General features: G+C 42.2%; 2 protein-coding genes across 2 annotated transcripts; both read left to right on the top strand.

Annotated features, from left to right (window-relative positions):
- The first annotated feature begins 1,935 nt into the window (after positions 1-1,935).
- LOC126561315 (thyroid adenoma-associated protein homolog) lies at positions 1,936-8,308 on the top strand. The gene is made up of 11 exons (XM_050217387.1): positions 1,936-2,098; positions 2,160-2,227; positions 2,300-2,655; positions 2,726-5,744; positions 5,839-5,963; positions 6,041-6,194; positions 6,293-6,666; positions 6,744-7,478; positions 7,574-7,758; positions 7,822-7,991; positions 8,057-8,308. The coding sequence occupies exons 1-11, from the start codon at positions 1,987-1,989 to the stop codon at positions 8,291-8,293; spliced, it is 5,535 nt and encodes a 1,844-aa protein (XP_050073344.1). The 5' UTR covers positions 1,936-1,986; the 3' UTR covers positions 8,294-8,308.
- A 1,889-nt stretch (positions 8,309-10,197) lies between these two features.
- Positions 10,198-20,736, top strand: LOC126560687 (serine-rich adhesin for platelets). The gene is made up of 6 exons (XM_050216644.1): positions 10,198-10,299; positions 12,134-12,337; positions 12,485-12,625; positions 13,167-14,075; positions 14,163-17,029; positions 20,685-20,736. The coding sequence occupies exons 1-6, from the start codon at positions 10,198-10,200 to the stop codon at positions 20,734-20,736; spliced, it is 4,275 nt and encodes a 1,424-aa protein (XP_050072601.1).
- Positions 20,737-20,954: the final 218 nt, after the last annotated feature.

Genomic DNA, 20,954 nt, shown 5'->3' with positions numbered 1-20,954 from the left:
TCACGCCCTCGACAACAGGACACACTCACTCAGTATTTATCTTGCACACCAACAGACACGAATGAAATTACCAAGTAGATTCCAGCAAACGCTTCTAACACTGTCGCATTTTTGCCAGCTTTTTCATTCAGCGCTTTATATGGAAAGTTCCCTTCACTTACATCCTTTTAAAAAGTTATAGGATATTCTTACATTAAACTTTGTTTCCTACTGTAACTAGTAATCGAACAATGTACAAAGCAAATCGCGAAGATTAGATTAGCAAATTAGAACAGAAATCTTTTAGCAACTCCCGTCACAACCACGGCCATTTGCTCTCGGTCCTTTTTGGCTTGCAAACGATTCGGAAACGAAGCGAACCACCTGCAAGCGGCTTACGAAAGGACATGCGCAATGCATCCAGGAACCCATCAAACCCGGGAAACAAATCCTAAACGAATCCGCTTGAATAATTGGGGAGGAATAACACTTCAGTCTGTTCTAGTCAGAAGATTCGAGAGAGTGTGCAGACTAAGAGATAATGATATTAATCGAACATAGGTCAAAGAATTAAACTAAAATTCTTTTACTTCCTCCATGTATCTTTCAAAACACCCCTTGAACACTATGACGCTATATGTAACGTGTTATCGTAGTTTAGTGCCACAGTGTCTCGTTGTAATCATTACAATTTTACAATTATGTGATTTAGCTAGCGGGTTTCACTCTTTTTTATTGAATTTCATAATCAATTCATAAAATATTAATGACAGAGAAAAATGTAAACGAATGTTGTTAAAAGACACCGTTTGGTTTTGCTTCTTCAGAGCACACACCAATTTTTTTTACCTGTTAGGTACTACAACCTTAAGAGATGGTCTTGGCCTGCAATGACTGACATACCTTGACTTTGTTTTTTTTTTTTTGTAGCCTGTCTGTTTGAAACTGCTGTACTACGATAAGACGACGGTACAGAAAGGTCTCGAAATCCGGTCCTGCTGTGTGAAAACCAGTACTGCTACCAGCTCTGCCACTAGACCGCCCCTCTTCCTAACCACATTGTTTACACATTAACTTTTTCTTGGTTTATAACCAAAGTGTAAGTGTATGCTTTTTAATCATATCTGAGTTCCTGGTGTTGTGAACCTTAGCCCATCAATGCAATGGCCACAATATTTATTAAAATTACTAACTTGTGCGTTTAAACATTTTTTTAAAACGGCAAGAGCATTTGAATTGCGCAGTATTTGGGAAAAAACGCGTGAACCGTGTTTTATGAAGGGAAGGTACTAATAACATGAACAACTGTAGAATTGTACAAACTATTCTTCAACATCTGAAATACTCGAAATCGTCTACCTTATCCCATTCGGTATCGTCTGTTCAAAACAACTATTTACCCACTTGGACCACCTACCATAAACGAAAACACGCTATGTCAAACGTGCACAGTGGAATGCCCTCGTGCCACGCACGTTATTTACCGATTATTTGAATCGACATTATTCTAACATGGAATTGCCATCCCTTTCAAATAAGAAACAGTTCAGAAAAATAACAACACGTCTCCTGGATAGCTTGAATTAATATTTTCCATCGATCTTTGTGCCGGTTTTGATGGAAATCTAGTTTTAATGTTATCTAGTTGTATGACCGATGGATGAACTACATGTGCATAATTTTCACGAGGTAATATTTGTGTCATATTCTGACAGCATCCGATGAAATAAAGCAAGCAAAGAAGAACGAACATTAAATGTTTGCATACTTTCGCTACGTCTTTCCCTCCGGAAAAGTTAATTAAACGCAATTGTTTTGCAAGGATTGAACACGTTTATTCAACTGTGTAAAGCAGGATTTTACCAAAAGAGTGCGGCAAACGAAGAATGCGTGAAGTGGTCTTCTTAAATTTTTCGAAAACGAATACGTAAATCTCTAGTCGCCAGAAGCGTGATAAGAAAAAGTGTATTATTTTGCTCCTGCATCAGTTCCGGTTAGATCAGAATCATGAATGGGTTATCTTTACGCATTTCCAATGTGAGAGCGAATGAGAATGTGAAGAAAAATTCCGAAATCCGGATGGATCTGTTCCAAGTGCCTTCTGTCTATTTGACTGCAGGTAAATAGCGATGCCACATTTACAAAATTTACAACACCAATAATATTTCCCTTATTCGCAGATAACTCTTATCTAGATCAACTAAATTCGTCGGAAACTATAGAGGGTCAGGTTAGGATTCTTAAAGAGGTATATACACAAGTCGACCGTCAGCATCCGCATGTTAGGTATCACAGGCCTTGTACATTCTTGTTCTTTTAGTACTCTTCTTTTGTGGTAGGTCTCGAGGATTCATTGAAGCTGCATGTACAAACATTGGCAAACTTATTCATGGAAGCACCCCTAAAACATGCTGTCCGGCACACGATAGCTCGATCTTTAAGCAACCTAACCGCCAGCCGTGAAATTGTCGCGATAAGTATTGCCAACAGTATAAAAGCACGAATTGAACAGGATTCGAGTGCGTCAAGTGAACCAACGCGAAGAAATACAACCATCTGCAACATCGGAAGTTGCTTTGAAAACTTCAAAGTTGGTTGTGAAGCTGTTCGTCTAAGTTTGCAGCAACTTTTTCAATTCTTGAACAAATCCGTTATAGTGTACCTTGAGCGTATGAAGTAAGAGTAACAGTTCCGTTATTGTGCTCTTTCAAATAGCATTTAAATAATATGTTTGTATCATTTACAGTGATCGTGTGTCGCCTTCGGACAAAAGTGAGCTGTGTTTATTTATTCATTCTGCTATTCGGATCGTTATATGCTGCTTTCAACAGTTCCCCGATCAATTGAAAGCATCGTACGAGGGCGAAAAAAATGTGGAAAAGCTTGTACTCATTTGTTGGGATCTGCTGGAGAACCCGGAAATACCGATGGACACGAAAACGAACTGTGGTATACTGATAGCAATGAATGCTAATCTGGAGAGAAGATTTCTACGGCTAGCACAGCGTGTGTTCGATGAGGATAGTTCGGCAAAGCAAATGTGCTTGGTGAATGGAATTATCTGTACGATCGAAAACGAACATTTCACCAGTCCGGAATGGAAAGGTATAGAGGTGCTTCATCAGGCAGCAACGGTTTTAAAAGAAATTTCGGAGGAAAACTCGGTCGAAGTGAGCATCGTGCTTGGTACAACACGTGGATTTTTTCAAATGACTAAGCGGCTACTTGGTCTCAAACTGGATGGTTACAAAACATCGGAACGAAAAGAGCTCGTCGACATTCTGGCCATCAATCTGCGTTATTCTTTGTCCCACCTGGATCACTACGTCGACAGCATACGGCACATATCGCGTGATCTGCTGAAATGCACCATACAACTGGGCACACGGTTAGATGATACGCTTAATACCATAATTTACGATTACATTCGCAACGGAGGTATTAATATCAACACAAAGTGCATACTGATCAGTGCAATATCTTCCATACTAAAGGCAAAAGAAGTCTTACGAGCCATTCCAGATGTTCCAGAGTTTTTGCTTCGATCGCTGACCCATAATGATCATTCGAATACAAACTTACACATAAACAATTGCTACGAGTCACTGATGATGTCTTACTCATACGAGAATAACAAACAGGAATGGTTCAATCGTTGGATAAACCCAATATTGATGGAAATTACTAACGGACGGGAAGGGAGCATCGGTGGAGCCATTGAAACGGTTACCACGAATTTTTCATGTACGTACGAAACAGAAGAAACCACCAACAATGACGGTAACCGATTAAATGATATACGCGAAACACTGCACGACCTCATAAGAAAGGCGATTCGTGCTTATCCAGAAATCGCCATAAATATGATCGACAGCAAAGTTGGTATCAGTTACGGTTTGGTGCTGTCCTCGTTAGGAATCGCTCGGAAAAATGGGCTCTTTGATACAGTACAGTCGACCGAAGCGATGTGGAAAAATTTGCTTTCATACTCTGATATCCGGGAGGCGATGATATCGTCCGACGATTCAACTCGCATGTCCGCCCTGTACCTGATAACAGAATGCCATAAAAGTACCGAAATATTCACCAAACAAGATTTGGAATGCATTCTATTTTTCCTGGAAACGAACATAAATGTTCAGGCGGCTTCTTTACGACAGAAAATTACGTCTTGTATGAAGAGTGCCCTTAACCGGCTTCGTTCGGGATTTTTGAGCATTATTAAGAAGTCAGACATCGATGGAAAAAGCCATTACTACTACGAATTTGTCAAACGACTTCACGAGTTCTGTATTGTGAATCAGTTTATTGGAGCCAATTACAGCAGACGAGCAATTTCGTTCCAAATACTGCTTCAGCTGCTGCAAATTTCTTCCTACATTTTTTACGACGATGAAAACATAAGCATGTGGAACGAACGACAGGTTCGTATACTGCTGTCGTCTTTGAACGATAGCTACGAGTCAAACAAGCACTACTCGCTGAAAGTGTTATCCTTTTGCCCAAAGCAGTTCATTGAGCAGTTCAACGGCGAACTCAATTACGAGGTTACTCGCACCCTAATGATTAGTCCGCGGCCAAATGATTCACTGTCGGCGGCATATTATCTTGAATATCTCTGCTTCGTAAATAGCACCATCGACACTCCACGCCTGGAGATGGAGCCGGCTAGCTGTAGTGTCGCAGCGAAAGTATATCGTTGCTTTCTTTGGTGCGAGGAAATTTTAATGCAGGGATTCCGATTAGCTAGCCATTCGCTTTTGCGAGCCTCTCGGGAGAACCCCATGTTCGGAGCACTAATTTGCATTCGCCATTTACTGAGCAAGCTAGATTTTAAGGAACTCTCTCGAGATGAGTGCTGGCGAACGTCCATTACTCGACTGATTAGTACCTGTGACAGCATAGCGAAAGTGGTTTCGGTCGTTACCAACAATTCTTCGCCGGAAGGAACATTTTTGGACGATTTTCAAGAAACAAACGAATGTACAGACATAGAAATGGACGACGGTAACGAGCTACCGCCACAAGCTGAGATTAACAACAGCTCCATCCCGAGTGAAATGAACGATGAGGCGAACAAAGAGAGCAAGACAGAAACGACACCACAAATGATTTTGCTCTGTGCCTGGCGCACGATCAAAGAGATTTCTTTGATATTAGGCGATATTGCATCACGTTCTCCAATCATCGAAACGGGCAGCAGTGTAATGCAGGGCGAGAAAGGGCTTCTAACATGCCAGCAGATTTTAAGCATCGGGAATCAGTTCATTGAGCTGCTTTCGGAAACAAAGCATCGTGGTGCATTTGAACAAGCGTACATAGGGTTTTCAAAAATATGCTTACGTCTTTGGGGATCTCCGCACACTGAACTTCATCAGCTACCGATGCGATGGATTAAAGAGTTAATTAATGCTATCACCGGCGGCATGGGTACGATTGCTTCGTCTACAATCGCGGACAGAGACATCGCCGAGATCAACCTGGACAAACTGTGCGTAACCCGTCGCAGTGCGGGCATCCCTTTCATAATACAAGCCTTGATAACGTCTGAGCTGCAAGTGAGCTCCACTAAAGGATTACAGTTTTGCATGAAAGCACTGCTCGAGCTATGCCGGTCTAATACTACAAGCAGCCAAACACGTACCCATTCGCTTAATATACTACGTTCGCTTTTTCGCTCGACTGATTTGGGTGAAACGGTTGGTGAGTTCGTTTCGGAAGGAATCATGTGTGCTATCAACGGTTACGAGGCGGAGTCATGGTCGGTAAGTTTTTGAAACGCACATTTTGGAGTGCATTACAGGATGTGTGTAAGTTTTCAACCCCGTATTTAAATGCATGAACTTTGTGCTTGAATAGGAGCGTAATTCTTCAACTTTACTATTCTCCGCTTTGATGGTCCGCGTGTTTGGAGTACAAAGAACCAAAGATTCAGAAAATCTAAATATTCGAAATAAAATGACTGGAAGAATTTTCTTTTTAAGGTAGGTGTAACAAAAATCCCTTAGCATACGCGCACAATTGCTATAACCAGGTGCTAATATTTTCGCTTGATTCACAGATATCCCGTGCTGTATGATTATTTCGTGCTTGAACTGGAAAAGGCTAGTAAAATTATCATTCAGGGCACCAGAAGTAAAAAGCTACATCCACTCTTGTTGCTCCTTAGCAGGCTGTATCCATCCGCCTTAGAGGGTAGTGAGTCCAATTTGAAGGTAATTTGGCTATTTCCGGTTGAGGAACGAAATGCCGTTAGTTTTTTTTTTTTCATTCATCAACCATTTTAAAAATTGTGCTCACGTCTTTATTGCAGCTTTCCCGCTTTGTTCCGTTAGTTTCAATTTGTTCCGGTTGTGCGGAGTTTCAAACACGCTTCTTGGCAGCAAAAATTGTTTCCATAATCGTCTCACCGGATCTAATGTTTGACCGCATCTGCTTGTTATTGGAAAGTCTTAATCGTTCCAACAACCGGAATGTCAATCCCAACTCCTTACACGGCGCATTGCTGCAGATTTTGTACCTCGTCAAAACAAAAAATCCCGGTTTAGTAGCGGCAGCAACTTCGAGTGGGCAGTTGAATAACTGGATTGAGCTATACACTGCGATCTCCAACTATTTGTTTGAAGTAAAGCCCAACTTCATAATCTACAGTACCATATTAGATATATTGTTGGAAATTTTAGCACGGTAAGTAAATCTTAAGTTAAGTTTAGTGAAGCGGTTAGAAATTTGTATAGCGTATTGAGATATGCTCCAACTTTCAGATGCCAACACATCATCATTGCGGAGGACGACCAATTTATAGACGATCTGAGCAACATTGTTGACTATCTGCTTAATTTGACAAACCATCGAAATTTTTACGGAGAACCTTTAGTGTTTCAGAAAATTGTTCTACTGAAAACGTTTATGTATCTGTACAGTGACGACGAGACAGGAATACGTAGCTCGCAATGCTTCCTGTTGCGCATCGAGTCGGAAGGGGAAGCACAGCTGTCGCAGGAATATATACAGGCAATGTTAAACACAATCTTGCTGGTGCTTGATGTTGACCAAATTGGAATACACTGCGAAGAATATGATATCACCCCTGTGGAGGTGTTTTACTTCCGCAACATTTGCGAACTAAAGCCAGATCGATTGCGGTGGCTGAAGGCGGAACTGTTGCGTTCCCAGCAGCTTCACTGTAGTTTGCGACGATTGATTGGCTCCGGAAATGATGGACACAATCAACCGTACATGATCCAAGTGAAGGCTTATCTAGTGCTGAGCTATAGCAGTGTGGCCGTTAGTAACGTACTGTTGAATGGGAAAAGCATACGCGAGGCAATGCAAACCATATACAAGGCAGCAAACAATCAGCCCTATCAATTACGTAGTGCTATGTTCCGCTGTTTGAAACGGTTGTTGCAAAACGAAACGAAAGGTTCCAGTGAGTTTACATTAAATGTAGAATTTTTACCCACTCTAAGTGCTGCATATCAATCAAAACCTATCAGGTAAGAGATTGAATAAATAATTGTGTTTTGTATAATTTTTAATGACCCTCCCACCCTACTTTCATTTATATTCTACCGTTCATTTTTTCTTATAGATTAACTGCGGTGGAATGTTTGCATATAGTGGGTAGGAAAATTTTCGAAGGGAAGTCTTTAAATCAATACATAAATTTCAGTTTCGCACTGCTTAATTTACTTAGTGATGATGATAGTAACATCCGTGCCAAGGCATCAATAGTCGTTAGTCAACTTCACCATGTGATTGATAAAGTGAAACAAAGTAAGAAATTGAAATCACCGTTTGTATTGTTAATAACCTATTTCTTCCTATTTAATGTTACAGAACCTCTGGTAGCGACGTATGCACAAAGTGTATACTTACGATTACTAAGCAAAACAATGATTGCTCATAAGTTTACTCTAAACCAGATAGTGGCTGTTATCGTCGTGATATGGATATTGAAAGAGCAAGAAATAGAAGACGATTCCGTAAATATAGACGGTGTAACTGATGTAAGGAGAGACCACAGCGAAAGGCGCAAAGATTACTAAACTAACCATTGTTTTGTAATTTCCAGACCAAGGTGTTTGACAAAAATGAAGTTAACATCTATGGTGAACTAGAGCTGGTCCGAGACTATTGCATAGTGGAGCTACAGCATTTGGAAGCCACTAGTGCCAACTACAGCTTGGAAAGCAATATAGACAAAATACAGAAGATTGTCGACAAACATCTGAAGCAGCCAACGTGTATACGGGAGTTCTTGCATTCTACTGCAAAAATATCATCCAAACTAATAGGAATTGTTCTGTAAAAACTCAGATTTGTGTCATGCTTCGTTGTGTTCTTAAGAAAAAAAAAACAAAAACTTTGTAAAAAATAAACCGATATAAATGTGGAACAGACATTGTGCAAATCGGATGGGGTGAGAAGTGTATTGAGGTAAGTATAAAAATAATCATTAAATTTAAGAAATGGAACAATGGTTAATGGCATAGCTGTGATACTGTTCTTTTCCTTATGTCAATAGATAAGGTTAAGGTTGATTTTTTGTTTTTCATAGTTAAAGACACAAAACACACAAAACTGATGCGATCATGTAATCAACAGACGAAAAACCCACGATTCATTCATATTTCAACTTTTTTTTTCTCCCATTTGCAATCCCTTTGGCGTTGCGACACGAATTGTCTTATTCCGAACAGTGGCCACCTTTTCCAGTGAGTAAAATATACCGAAAGTAGTACTCATGCGCCGTAAAAACTAGCGGTGTAGCACGAGTCCGAACGATTCTCGACATCGGGGCTTTTGGTTTTTGAGTCACGACCGAACGGTCTTAGTTCGGAAAGAGCCACGGTAAATCGATAGTCAATCGTGTACTAAGCCTTACCGTTACCATCTACAGCATGGTAAGCACAACCAAGTGTCTACTCTGACTATAGCCTGAACGGATGAAAAGGAGTTTGAGGCAGCCGTGCTTAAAGGCGCCAGCAGTGCCGACATGCGCCTTATTAGATTGCAGGGGTAAAATTCGCTCCACTGTACAAAATTCTTGCAGAGGCAACTGATATAATTGTTCCTATAGTATCGGTTCACAAACGCAAGAATAGTTGGAATTACATCTGAATAAGTGCACATTCCAGCAAGTTTATAGGCTGACCAAGAATTGTGGAACGCAATGGAATATTAGCGAATCAAACGTGCTAGTGATACGGATAAAGAAGTTTGCACAAGGTTGAAAGTCAAATAGGCAATCCACCATAGTCACCGCGAAGCAATTTAGTTAGTGGTTATTTGTTGTTGATTCGTTTCAGTGTGTGAAAAAGTGCCTATAAAATAACCTGCTGTACTGTGTCATAATATGACTGCAAAGAGTATCTGCTCTCTTCCTTCACAATGTGAAATACGATTCCCCCGAGCTATGAGAATACTTTCTCGGCAAGGCTAACGAGTGAGAGTTTGCGGGTTAGCTTTAATTTTATTTTATTCATAAATGTGCAAAAGTGTGTGCCCTCCCTGTGACCGAATTTAGGCACGTAGGAAAAATTGGTGTAAGTTTGTGAATGTTCGCTTCCTGCTTTTTGTTGCAAATTAATGATGTTTTTTATAGCTTTTGAGCAAGACAGCGTAGCTCAAATGATTAGCTAAAGAGTAACCCAGTGAGCTCCTTCCCAGTGTCATTTCGCATTTTGATTCACCGTTCTTCTTGCAGCCGACACATGGTGCTGCAGCTATCTGTCCGGAAGCTATCGGAATTTGATGAAAGGATCAATATATGATGGAGGGGAACCATTGCATCACGCCGACACTATCGTCGTAGCTTTCGCCCTCTTATAGTCTCCATCGCACCATCACAAGTGCGGAGCTAAACGACGATGTGCTATACCGTTAATAATCTGCGTACTGCAGTTACAGTATCGAGAAGTGATTTTTGCTAAAAGTTTAAATAAACCACGTGCAGCCTAGTACTAGTGTGGTGTGTAACCGAAAGTGAGGTGCAGTGAATTTAATTTGCAATAGAATAAAAAGCGACATCTCAAATACTTTCTGAACCGCTATATCCAGTTCCTTTGCTGTTTTCCACCAACCGCTATCCGACCAACCTTACTCCAAATCCACTCTTCCACCAGTATAGCTTTTGCTTCCTATTTCCTTTATTTTTCAATTCCTCCTTCCTTCATCCTAATACGAGAAAGCCAACGTTGTATTTCATACGCAATGAATGTAGCATCGTCGTCTCCATCGTCTCGTAAACAGAAACGTCTTGGTCCTGCACCAATTGCCTCTATGGAAGACACTACGGCAGAAGAGAAAGCACAGGTACGAACCTTTAAATGTAAAATATTCGGTAGTAAAATGTCTCCCACCTTTACGATTCATTCCAGCTACTAGCACTCATTGCCACCATTACGTCACAGTAGTGCGGGAATGGCACAATTGTTCAATGTCAAGCAGGAAAGCAACACAACTCTAACGTGCGAAAGCTTTTTTTCGTCTGTTTGAATCTCAAAATTTCTCCTTCTCCTTTCTCCGCATTCTCTTCGTCCGAATTGGTCAGCGAAATGATTTGAGTCCTGTTGACGAACGTCCGTGAAGCGGACCTAGCCACATGGTTACGATTATTTAATCACTCCCTGGGTATACTGTGTGCAGTTCAAAAATAGATCTTCGAAACACTGAAAAGAGGTCACATTTCGATTATAAGCGATGTCTTTCCGGTTGTAGAGCGTTGCTCTTTTGCTGCGCTTCTGTCATTGAATGTCCTATTTTTGAGCTCAATCCTCCTTCTGTATCCTTCGATGAAAAGAAGAGTGTACCCCTTTTCGGGCAAACCACAATCTTGCAAGGAGACATATTCTAGTGTTACCATCCAGTTTGGTAAACTTTGCTGTGCCTTTCTCCAGTTTCTGTGGTCAACTTTTTCTAGTCTTTCTCTTACACTTCCGTGTTGTGTTACACTTGTGTGTTGTGATTATTTCTTTATCTTCAAAAGATTACTATTTGTTTGATTCCCCGGTTGCAATCGTATTAATGTTTCTTTCATTTTCATTTGATCCACTTTTTTAACTTTATCGCCCCATATGTCCTTTTGAAAATATTCTATTCTCCCCAGTGCTCTCTCATTTGTACAAAAATAAACTCTTGTAATGCTCAGTTCCTAGAATAGTAAAGCTCTCATTTTCTCACGATGCTATGTAGCGAAATTTTCGATTTTATGTGTACTGCCAGTAGTATCAAGTATGTTAACAATATCCTGACAGTAAGCTACCATCGAAAGTCGCAATGCTTCAATGTCGTTCAGGTATAACTTAGTTATAATTATTACATCCCTTAACGTACGCTATCTACTTTTAATAGCAGAAGCTTGATGAGTGTTTGGAACGAGTTGAAAAAAGGACATCTTGTCCAACTTTTTGTAGAAATTTGGCAGCACAAATATTAAACCCTATAGAGATAAGACATCAACCCAGTATGTCCGGGATAAGGCATAGAATAAGGAAGAAATGCCTTATCATTATGTTCATAAAATTTAGTCATCACGAGCGGTGTTGACAATACGGCATTATGACGGTAGTCATAATGAATTGTAAATAAATAAAAAATAAGAGATAAAATATGAATAAAAACTAACAACTTAAAACACCGCCCGATTGGGTGTATTTTGGCTGATTGTGCATCTTAAATCTGATCGTTTTTGGTAATGGGTAATTCAAATTCAAATAATTCCAACAATCCATCATCCCATCCTCGTCGCCGAAATTTTGTTATATTCGGTGTGTACTCTAACTACAGTGTGTGGTGCTTTTATTGATTAACGAATAAAAAGTGTCGCTTCACTGATAAGGTTTGAGCGTTTTATGCCAGGTTAAGTTGCATGTAATGGTGCTAATTCTAATTTCCTGCTAATACTACTGTTACTACTACTACTTATTGTTACTTAGTATACTTATATAATAGAACAGTACATAACAGACAAAAGATATAACCCTATTGTCTTTCAATAGTAGTACGACTAAAAAAACACCACACAAATGTTTATGTGCAGCGGGTGTAATGTATAGTTCTAAAGCAGAGCATAAGTAGAGCAATGAATAAGAAGATAATGTTATGAATTGTGCAGTTCGTGATTCGTGTTTTCTTCTTCGCTTTGCAGATGGAGCAACAAAACCATCACAATCTGCCACGGTGGTCACAGGAAAAGTGCTCCATCGATTCAGCCCGTGGCTCGCCGACCAAAACCTTTGAATGCGCATCGGCGCTAATACCGGCAACTCCACGTATAGACATTAGTCGAGCCTCTTCTCACTCATCCCATCACGACAGTAGAGACAGCAGTCCCGAAAATGTCTTCGAACAGGTATATTACAACCCACTTGTGTCAGGTTTACCGTCCACGTGATGTACTTCGATCGATCCCTGTTGCCTATTAGACTAATACAAATGAGGCAATAATCAATTTCGAATCTTTCCATTCTCTTTGGCACCGATGGCACATAACATACAGGTCGGTACTGGCACATTGCAAGACTCAGGCGTGCTCGGCTTTCGTGAGGAAGACACACTTGACTTGCGGAATTCCACCGAGGAACTGCAGTTTATGGAACCGGAAAAGGGAAATCGAGAGAAAGAGAAACCCAATACGCAAGTGAGTATCAGTATTAAGTCGACAAATGGAACACATGACTTTCATGCACTCCTTACTTTTACTGGTAATTTAGTCATATGTGTGGATATCGAGTCTGAACCATCGATTTCTGCTGCATACATGCCACTATTTTGCTGGTGATTAGAGTGATGTCAGACATTGAATAGTAAACGTAAATTTATAACTAGAATGAACCAGTACCGACACAGATAACAAAAACAGGTTGACGACTCTTTTCTAGATCACTAACTGAATTCTCATTCGAGATGTGTGTTGTTTCGTAGCAGGGAAGGACCAGTGCTGTGCTTAATTTTAATTGCGCTCCAAACAGCTGCGGATCAACCGCTGGTCTTTATGTGAAGCTATAATACGGTAATCTCAATATATTGACACTATTTTCGATAAACCTGATGGCCAAAACAGTTAAAAAATGAAAACGAGAATTATCATACGTAACTTAACATTTACTGCTATATAATATTTTTCGTGCCTTTTTATATCAACTCAATTGTAAAACTGTTTAAAACAATTTGCTTTGCAGATTACATACGGATCCTGTCCAACCCAACGTTACTCGCCAATCATATGGAAGTTGGAAGAACAAACAACGCAACCGCAATACCAGTTCCAGCAGCAACAGCAACACAACCGTAAAGATTCAGCCAGTTCTGAGGTGGTGGCATTTCTTTCTATTTCTGGACGTACTAGTCGCCTATCAAGTGTGGGCAGCCAGGGATCAGCAAACAGCAAACTGTCCGCTACGTCAGCAGTGTCTGGAATATCGCGTTCACCTTCACCTCACAAGATGCTGTTAGAGACATCATTTTGTGGCGCGAAGCCCATGCAGGCATATTCCGAGAGTGGAATTGTAGGAAGCAGTCTTGAGCCATCCACAGAGAAAATGCTAGAACAAGTAATACTGTCCCGTAAGAAAGACCCAACAGAAGCAGTTTTGGCAGAAGGTATACACATGAATACATTCACTGCAATGGCTGCAAACTCCACGTTAGATGGTGGCCAACGGCGAGCACTACCCGCAGCCGTTCCGCAACAACCACCTCCCGGAGGAGGAGATTTTCCAGGGGTAGAGCATGATACAGCCAAGACGGAGGGTCATGTGCGGCGCAAGTCTGACTGTGGAACGGGTACCACCAATAATCTCGATATACAAGCGCTGAAATCTAACCAAACCAGCCGCAGCGTCGGCAACAAGCGTCACATCCCGCCACAAGATTTGAAGAACTCGATAGTGGGTGTTATGCCAAGCGGTACTGAATACATCCGGATTAAGCTGAAACCGGACCATTGCTACAGCGATAACGGCATTGCGGACAATGAACGTGTCGTAGAAAAGCCGAAGGATGGTGCCCAGGAGCTGTCGGTATCGTCAGCCCACGATCCGCATCGAACACGCGCGTCCAGTATTACACGATCACCATCCCCAGCAAACGTGAGTGTTTCGCGAAAGAATTCATTTTGTTCGATTTTTAAATTTAAAGATGGTGATTCTACTGACAAACCTAATAACCTCCAACAGCAGCATCTTCCACGGAAAAAGCGCACTTCAACGGCATCGAATGAATCGGGCACGCTTGGTGGTCGGTACTATGATCAGCAGATGGACCATCCTAGCGCATCGACCAATTCGACACCGTCGAAACAGAAGCTTGTGCTGAAGATGTTCAAATCAAAACGGGACCCAAAATCGAAATCGCCTTCGCCGATGGGTTCGGCCGCCGAATGCATTGGCCAATCTTTCTACAGTGCTGGCAGCGGAGAACATCATATAGCTGCAAGCAACATCGGTGCAGCACGATCGCCTGGATCAACGGGTTTACGCTACTACGACGCACCACTTGATGGTCAAAGTATACACATTCCTTTGCACACACCACCGGAAGAACGGCGGTTGGGTTCATTTCGTAGTGCAGCTGGTGTAACGACGTCATCGTTCGTTGATACAGCAGCCACAGCTTGCGGTGGAGCACAAGTGTCCGTATCTGCATCAGGCACACCAACAGGACATAGCAGTATCATTCAAAAACACGCCAAAACACCCAAACAGCAACGCATTGCCAATATGACGGTTACGATTCACGATCGACCCAAACCGATGCCACCGCTCAAATGCTATAGGATCGACAATCCGGACGGTAGTATTATAATACCACTTAAGTCTCCGATCGAGGATAAGGAGAATAGCACTCAAAATTGGGAGAGTGTCATCGGGGAACTGTCGCAGCGCATTGAAAAGCATGTTAGTGAGGATCAAGACGATAGTTGCATTACATCACCCACTGGTAATCAGTCGGCAACGTTAACACAAAATTATGCCGACCCTTCAGATCGCCGCCATGAACCAATCTGCAGAACGACTGCACCTCCTCCTCCGCCACCACCGCCACCGGCATCCAGAACGAAATCACCTAAACCTCCTGTACCTGTACCGACGGAAGCGAAAGCATCGGTTGATGTTGATGTACACAAACAACAACAACACCTTCAACATGCAACAACGTCGTCGATAAGCACTTCCATGCGCCAGAAACAAGCGGCCCTGTTTCAAATGCGCATGGGTTCTGGTAGTGAGGAGCAAATATTTAGCACCACGCTAAAGGATTACTCGAAAGAGATGAACCGCAATAGCTCAACTGTAAGCCAAAGCTCGGAAGGATCGATACAGAAAGCTCCGTGCGGGTATGAGGATCGTAAAGACGGGAGCGACAAATTAGTCGATAGTGGTACTACGAATGGTGGTGGCGGTGCCCAAACAAGGAAACAGTTGGCCGGTAAATGTAGTGAGCATCCAAACGACCTAGTGACAGCCGATAGTGTAACATCATCATCATCTTCACCTCAACAGGTCATGCAGGCGAAGGGAGCGATGTTGATGAAGGAACTTCATGAGCATCAAAAGCAGTACCAGTTAAGGCAACAACTACAACATCAACAACAACAACAACAGCAGCAACGAGAGCAGTTACGGGACAGCAATGTAGCAGAGAATAGCACAGAAGCAATTACGGATGCATCGGCTGCAGTAGTATCACGTAGTAGTAGTCCTACCGAATGTATAAGTAGTGACGCAAAGCACCAACAGCACGACAACCACCAACATCAACAACAAAAACACCATCATCATCACATTTATCGTCAAAAGAACCATAATCATAATCACATGTCAACGACCGATCGACCAGATTCCAGTGCCACCATCGACGACGGCATGGCATCGTCAGAGAGTGAAAAGGATTCGGAATTTGATTCTGCATCGATGAGGGCTGGTCGACATGCTCTTCGGCCGAATATGCTTGCGATCGAAGATCACGAAAGTGCCGGTTTGGTGTTTCAGGAATCTTTCGACGACGAACTGCCATACATTCCGACTACGTTGCCGGAAGAGAAACCAGTAGGCATCAAGCTAGTGCCTGCCAAAGAACGCACGCAACATGATTTGAAAACGTATCCGTTAGAGCGGCCACGTTCGACCACTCCCATCCATCCTGGATCACTAGAAAAGTATTGCCATGATCGGTCGGCCACTACGGCCACTACGGGCGCACGTGGAATGGTAGAACGAGCGAACGTTGGCGGAGATAAAGCACCAACCGTGCGTGATTCCACAGCAAATGGCACGGGTGTAGCGAAACTACGCATTAGCTTACCGGTCAAGAAACCTAGCGAGAGTGGTGGATCTGCAACTGGATCTAGAGTGTTTGAGCATCGATCATCGTTGGGTGCAATTACCATGACCACAACGACAGCGGGAGCAAGCACGGGAGGAACTAGTGCAACGGGCATCGGAATTATGGGTAGACAGTATCGGTCAACCTCGACGACGTCGGCAATGATGATGTCCTCAATGGTCGTCAATAGCCGTGGTATTACGTCAGAAGATTCACCAACGCCGCCACCACTGCCACCGCGTAAAGCGTCTACATCATCATCATCGGTGATCACGGCCACCCCACCAGGTCACAAATGGATCGACGTTGAAGCAATACCAGAAATGCGAAAAGCACCGAAACGTATTACAGCAATACCACAGAAGCAACAGCAACAATCCCAAACACCACGAAACTCCAGCAGCGAAGGTACCGGCTACACTATCGATCGGAAAGAAACAGGCGCAGACGGTCAGGTGTACAACTACGTTAATCCGGAAGACTGTCAGTGTGAATGCCACGATCACGAACGGACCACCGGCCATTCAAACACAGGTGTCGTCGCTCACGAAAGTGAAATGATGGACTCCTCGATCGAATTGGCCGAAGATTGCAGGCCACTGCTGCGGTCATCGTCGTCCTCGCTTACGGCAGCCCCAACGGGCACAACACCAGTGGTGGACGAATGCACTGCTGACCGGAAAGCGCCGCTAGACAGGACAATTCCTGAAGCCGAAAGGTAAGCTTGCGTAAGATAAAATATACTCTTAAGCCTACAATTTGATAACAGCATGCTTTCTCTTGTCTTTAGATATGGCACAAACAATGTGTTGTAAGACCAGAAAGATCCTATAAAATGTGCTACGTAGGGTAACGTGCGCAAACGTAACTTGGCGTAACGTTTAGCGAAGCCTCTTTAATGTACAGCATATAAAGTGGATGCAAGAAATAGTTAATGTATCAACACTCGTAAAACACAGCCATAAACACGCATTTCATATTCGTTTCATAATTCGTACTGCAATATGCTGCGCTGCTCGGGCCATAGATAACACCTTACAATTTAATAGCATAACTAGGAATCGCATTAAACCACAAAACAAATACAATGAAATACAATTGGACGGAAACAAAAGAGAAACATAGAACTCCTGCAACTACGGTTACTATTCTGCTACTAACACTACAATGCGTCATGTCACAAAACTTAACAAGCGAAATCCATTAGGTTGTGTAAATCCACTGTCATGTGTGTACCTATTCCTCAGATACTCCTGTCCTGTCTCCTCCTCTCCTCTCGCAAGACCGCAGCAGCAGGTCCTGCGCACCTCCGATAACACGGACAACAACTGACAAGGAACGGAAAGCATTAATTGCAATGTTTATCTAGCTGAGATATAGAACGCTGCATAATGCTACAAGTAGTTGACAGTAAAACTAGTTGAGCCAAACGAACTAATTGACCAACGATGGATTGATGGATATATAAGTTTGATCCGGCGAAAATAAAAACAAGCAAGGTCAGTCGCTCTGATGCACGAAAGCTTCATGGCAACAAACTAATTCTAGTATATGATCTTCAAATCAACGCGCTCACTCGAAGTCCTCTACCAAACAACAACACGTTCAGCTATTTTAAACTTTCATCGATCAATTTAAACGCAGCTCCTCGCTCTATATACACTTGTGTTGTATTTGTATCGTTGCAAAGATATATAACGTTAAATAAATTAATAAAGAAATCATTTAAATATCAGTTCAATGAAGAGATTTATTGTGGCGCGGGACTAAACTCGATTTCTACTAAATATTATGTTGATTCCGGAGATTATGCCGTGAATTTTCACTTGTAGTGTATTGTTTTTTGTACACTTACTTTAAGTACTACATTGTTTATAAAAAATATATGAACGCATGGAAGCGAATTAGAACCGTGGTGTAGCCGCGTAAACTTCACAAGTCGAGAGGTTTGTAATATGTTTACCGAGACCGTTTATAAGCCAATCCAAACCAAACACAAACCAAAATCCAAATATATATAAACAGAATCTCAAGCAATAACTTCAAATCGGGGCACTATGTCACCAGCCTCTTCTTCTTCTTTGCTGTACAGGTGTATCCTCCTACGATTTGGCTTCATAATCAGAGGCATTCTGTACTGTGTTTGAAATGAGAGGACTGAAAGTCCATTTCTCTTGTTTTTCTGTAATCACCAGCCTCGTTTACGCGCTACTCCGCTGTCACCGATCGCCTTCTTCCTCCTATTTTACCACCTGCCATTTCTCCTGTCATCCTCTTCTGACATTTCTACTGTGATTTTCAAATGTCCAAATTCAAAACTCCTTGTCAACTGTTATTCCTACCCTGTCGTAACAAATGTTTTAAAACAACGCATAAACCTTGCACTCACGGTTCTGAACATTTTCCATAAATGAACGATCTAACCTAATGTTTAATCATTGGGATGACATAATCACGCGATTTTATTGATTGTATTTGAAATTGCCTGTAATGATAGGAAACCCTAATACGTTCTAATACGTTCTTCACCATGTCTATCATTTTTATATACAATTATGTTTCCCGGGGGGTCATGTGTATCAAAAATGATAGACAGACAATTTGTAAACAAAAACACTGTAGCCTACTAGGAAACATCACCAAAATATGCGTGGCACTAAAAGTGCTAATCGAGCTAACCGTTCTCAGCGACGAATTTGAATTTTGCCGCCGAAACTGTCAAGCACTTAATACAGCTCTCTGAACATAAACAATCATGTTTCGTTAAAAGCTCGTTATTTTGACATGAGTTTCGTTAAATAAATGTCAAGCTTCGCAAATTGCGGTCCTATTTGCATCTCTGTCTGACGCACGAATGATGAGGTTTTGACTACGAGCAAATTGTTGGTTCTACTCGGACACTTTCCGTATTATCGTAGCAAATGAACTCTGGTTTTGGTAAAATAATCATTAAAAAAAAACAAATGCACCGAAAAACACAAGAGCATAATAAAACAATTAGCTCCAAACTTTGGTTTGTTCAAAAGTGCTTGGTTAAAAAACTAAAACAATTTGTCATTCCACTGTGATGTTAGTATGTGTTATCCCTTTTTTGCTTTCGTTCGGCTCGGACATGTGCATACGGGTAAGCGAAACGGAACGCGTATTGCCGGTCTGAAGACGTTAGGTTCTTCACGTTTAAATTACTTCACCTGTACCGCTACGAGGGTTCGCGCACAAATCGAGTATCATCCGTAACGCGTGTGCAAGCAGCTGCAGGCCACAATGTTTTTGAGGCAACCACAAGCGATTTGTTAGTTTACACAAATGTCGCTTCCTGTTTTCCAACTGTATGGAGCAACTCCACAAAGATAAAAACAAATCTGCCCAACGCTCCCTCATCACAACACATCGTGCGAAGCGTGTTTCATTTTGTGGTGCGTTACTTTTGTCTTACGGTAAATCGAGAAATGTGTTCGCAGACATTATCATCAACGCAGTAACCAGGATTAGCATTATTTTGGTGACATCCTCTGTGTGCCGCTGTGCTGTACCGTTCGATACCGTGTATAAAGGATTAGTTGTATGCAGTTGCAGCACTGTGTGGCGTCGGAAATATTTTTTCGCCGAAATGTACCCGTCTGTCCTGTAGATGCTAATGTTCCTCGCTGCTGGTACGTGTTCAAACGTAGCATACTTCTCGATGAATTACAGTGAATTTAAGCTCACAAAACACAAAGCCTCACACAGTTTAACGTAACGAAGAAGTGGAAAAACGGTAAATTCAGATGAGCTTTGTGCGGCCATTATTATTGGAGCTGTGCTGTTGTTTGTGGTGCCCTGAGAGTGAAGCGAGAAAGTGAAGGGTCGTCAATGAAAATAACGTGGTTTTCGTACTCAGCCCACTGCAATTTGAAAGTGCATATGCTTGTGCATCACAATAACCGTCATCGTTAGAGTCAGTGCTTAACCGACGAGCGTAGGAAAGGGAGGCCACCGATTTCCCATTTTACTACCTTTGCTTGTGGCCAATTTCGGGGTAGCGTTTTCAGTGGTCCTTTAACCAGGCCAAGCGGTTGCTGTAGCCGTTACTGCTGTATTCATGGTTGTGTTCGCGGCATAGCGTTCCCTTGTGCCTCCTACGCCACGATGTAATGAAGATGTGCGTGTGAAAATTTTGGGTGAAAATTACTAAAGTGCGCACGCGGCATTGTATTTTGTTGTTAAAGCGAAAACGTAAAGTAGGCAAACGCCACGGAAACGAAACCAAGTGCCACAGAGCCGCTTGTGGCCGAAGTGAAATAAGCGAAGAAAACGGGGAAAAAAGTGCTGTAGCTGAAACGCGTGTTAGTCGTTTTTTTTTTTATTTATTTCACTTGGCTGTTTTTGTGCAGTATGGAGAAGCACAAGCAGCAGCAGCAGCAGCAGCACCAGCAGCAACAGTAGAGAGCTGCGCAAAGTGAGTGTGCGTAAGTGAGTGATTGAAGAGAGGGTGTTGTGTGTGTGCGAAGAAAACGAAGGGAAGGTGACGAGGGTGGCCTGCAGTGGAACGCAGTCCAACGGCAATCGATCCTCCAACCGAGAGACGGCCGATTGGATTGTGGTGCAGAGGAGCGAGCAAAGGATCAGTGGCGCAAGTGAAGCGGGAAACGGAAAGGCGAACA

Source organism: Anopheles maculipalpis, chromosome 3RL (assembly GCF_943734695.1).
Source record: "Anopheles maculipalpis chromosome 3RL, idAnoMacuDA_375_x, whole genome shotgun sequence".
Classification (NCBI taxonomy): Eukaryota; Metazoa; Arthropoda; class Insecta; order Diptera; family Culicidae; genus Anopheles; species Anopheles maculipalpis.
This window is presented reverse-complemented; position numbering and strand designations above follow the sequence as displayed.

What these genes read in the sequence shown, in the direction of transcription:
- LOC126561315 (XM_050217387.1), top strand. Translation starts at nt 1,987, where the DNA reads ATGAATGGGTTATCTTTACGCATTTCCAATGTGAGAGCGAATGAGAAT. An exon ending in AGGTTAGGATTCTTAAAGAG is followed by an intron (nt 2,228 to 2,299) that starts GTATATACACAA and finishes TTGTTCTTTTAG; the next exon opens with TACTCTTCTTTTGTGGTAGG. An exon ending in GATTGATAAAGTGAAACAAA is followed by an intron (nt 7,759 to 7,821) that starts GTAAGAAATTGA and finishes TTAATGTTACAG; the next exon opens with AACCTCTGGTAGCGACGTAT.
- LOC126560687 (XM_050216644.1), top strand. Translation starts at nt 10,198, where the DNA reads ATGAATGTAGCATCGTCGTCTCCATCGTCTCGTAAACAGAAACGTCTT. An exon ending in CCGAAAATGTCTTCGAACAG is followed by an intron (nt 12,338 to 12,484) that starts GTATATTACAAC and finishes CATAACATACAG; the next exon opens with GTCGGTACTGGCACATTGCA. An exon ending in GATCACCATCCCCAGCAAAC is followed by an intron (nt 14,076 to 14,162) that starts GTGAGTGTTTCG and finishes AACCTCCAACAG; the next exon opens with CAGCATCTTCCACGGAAAAA.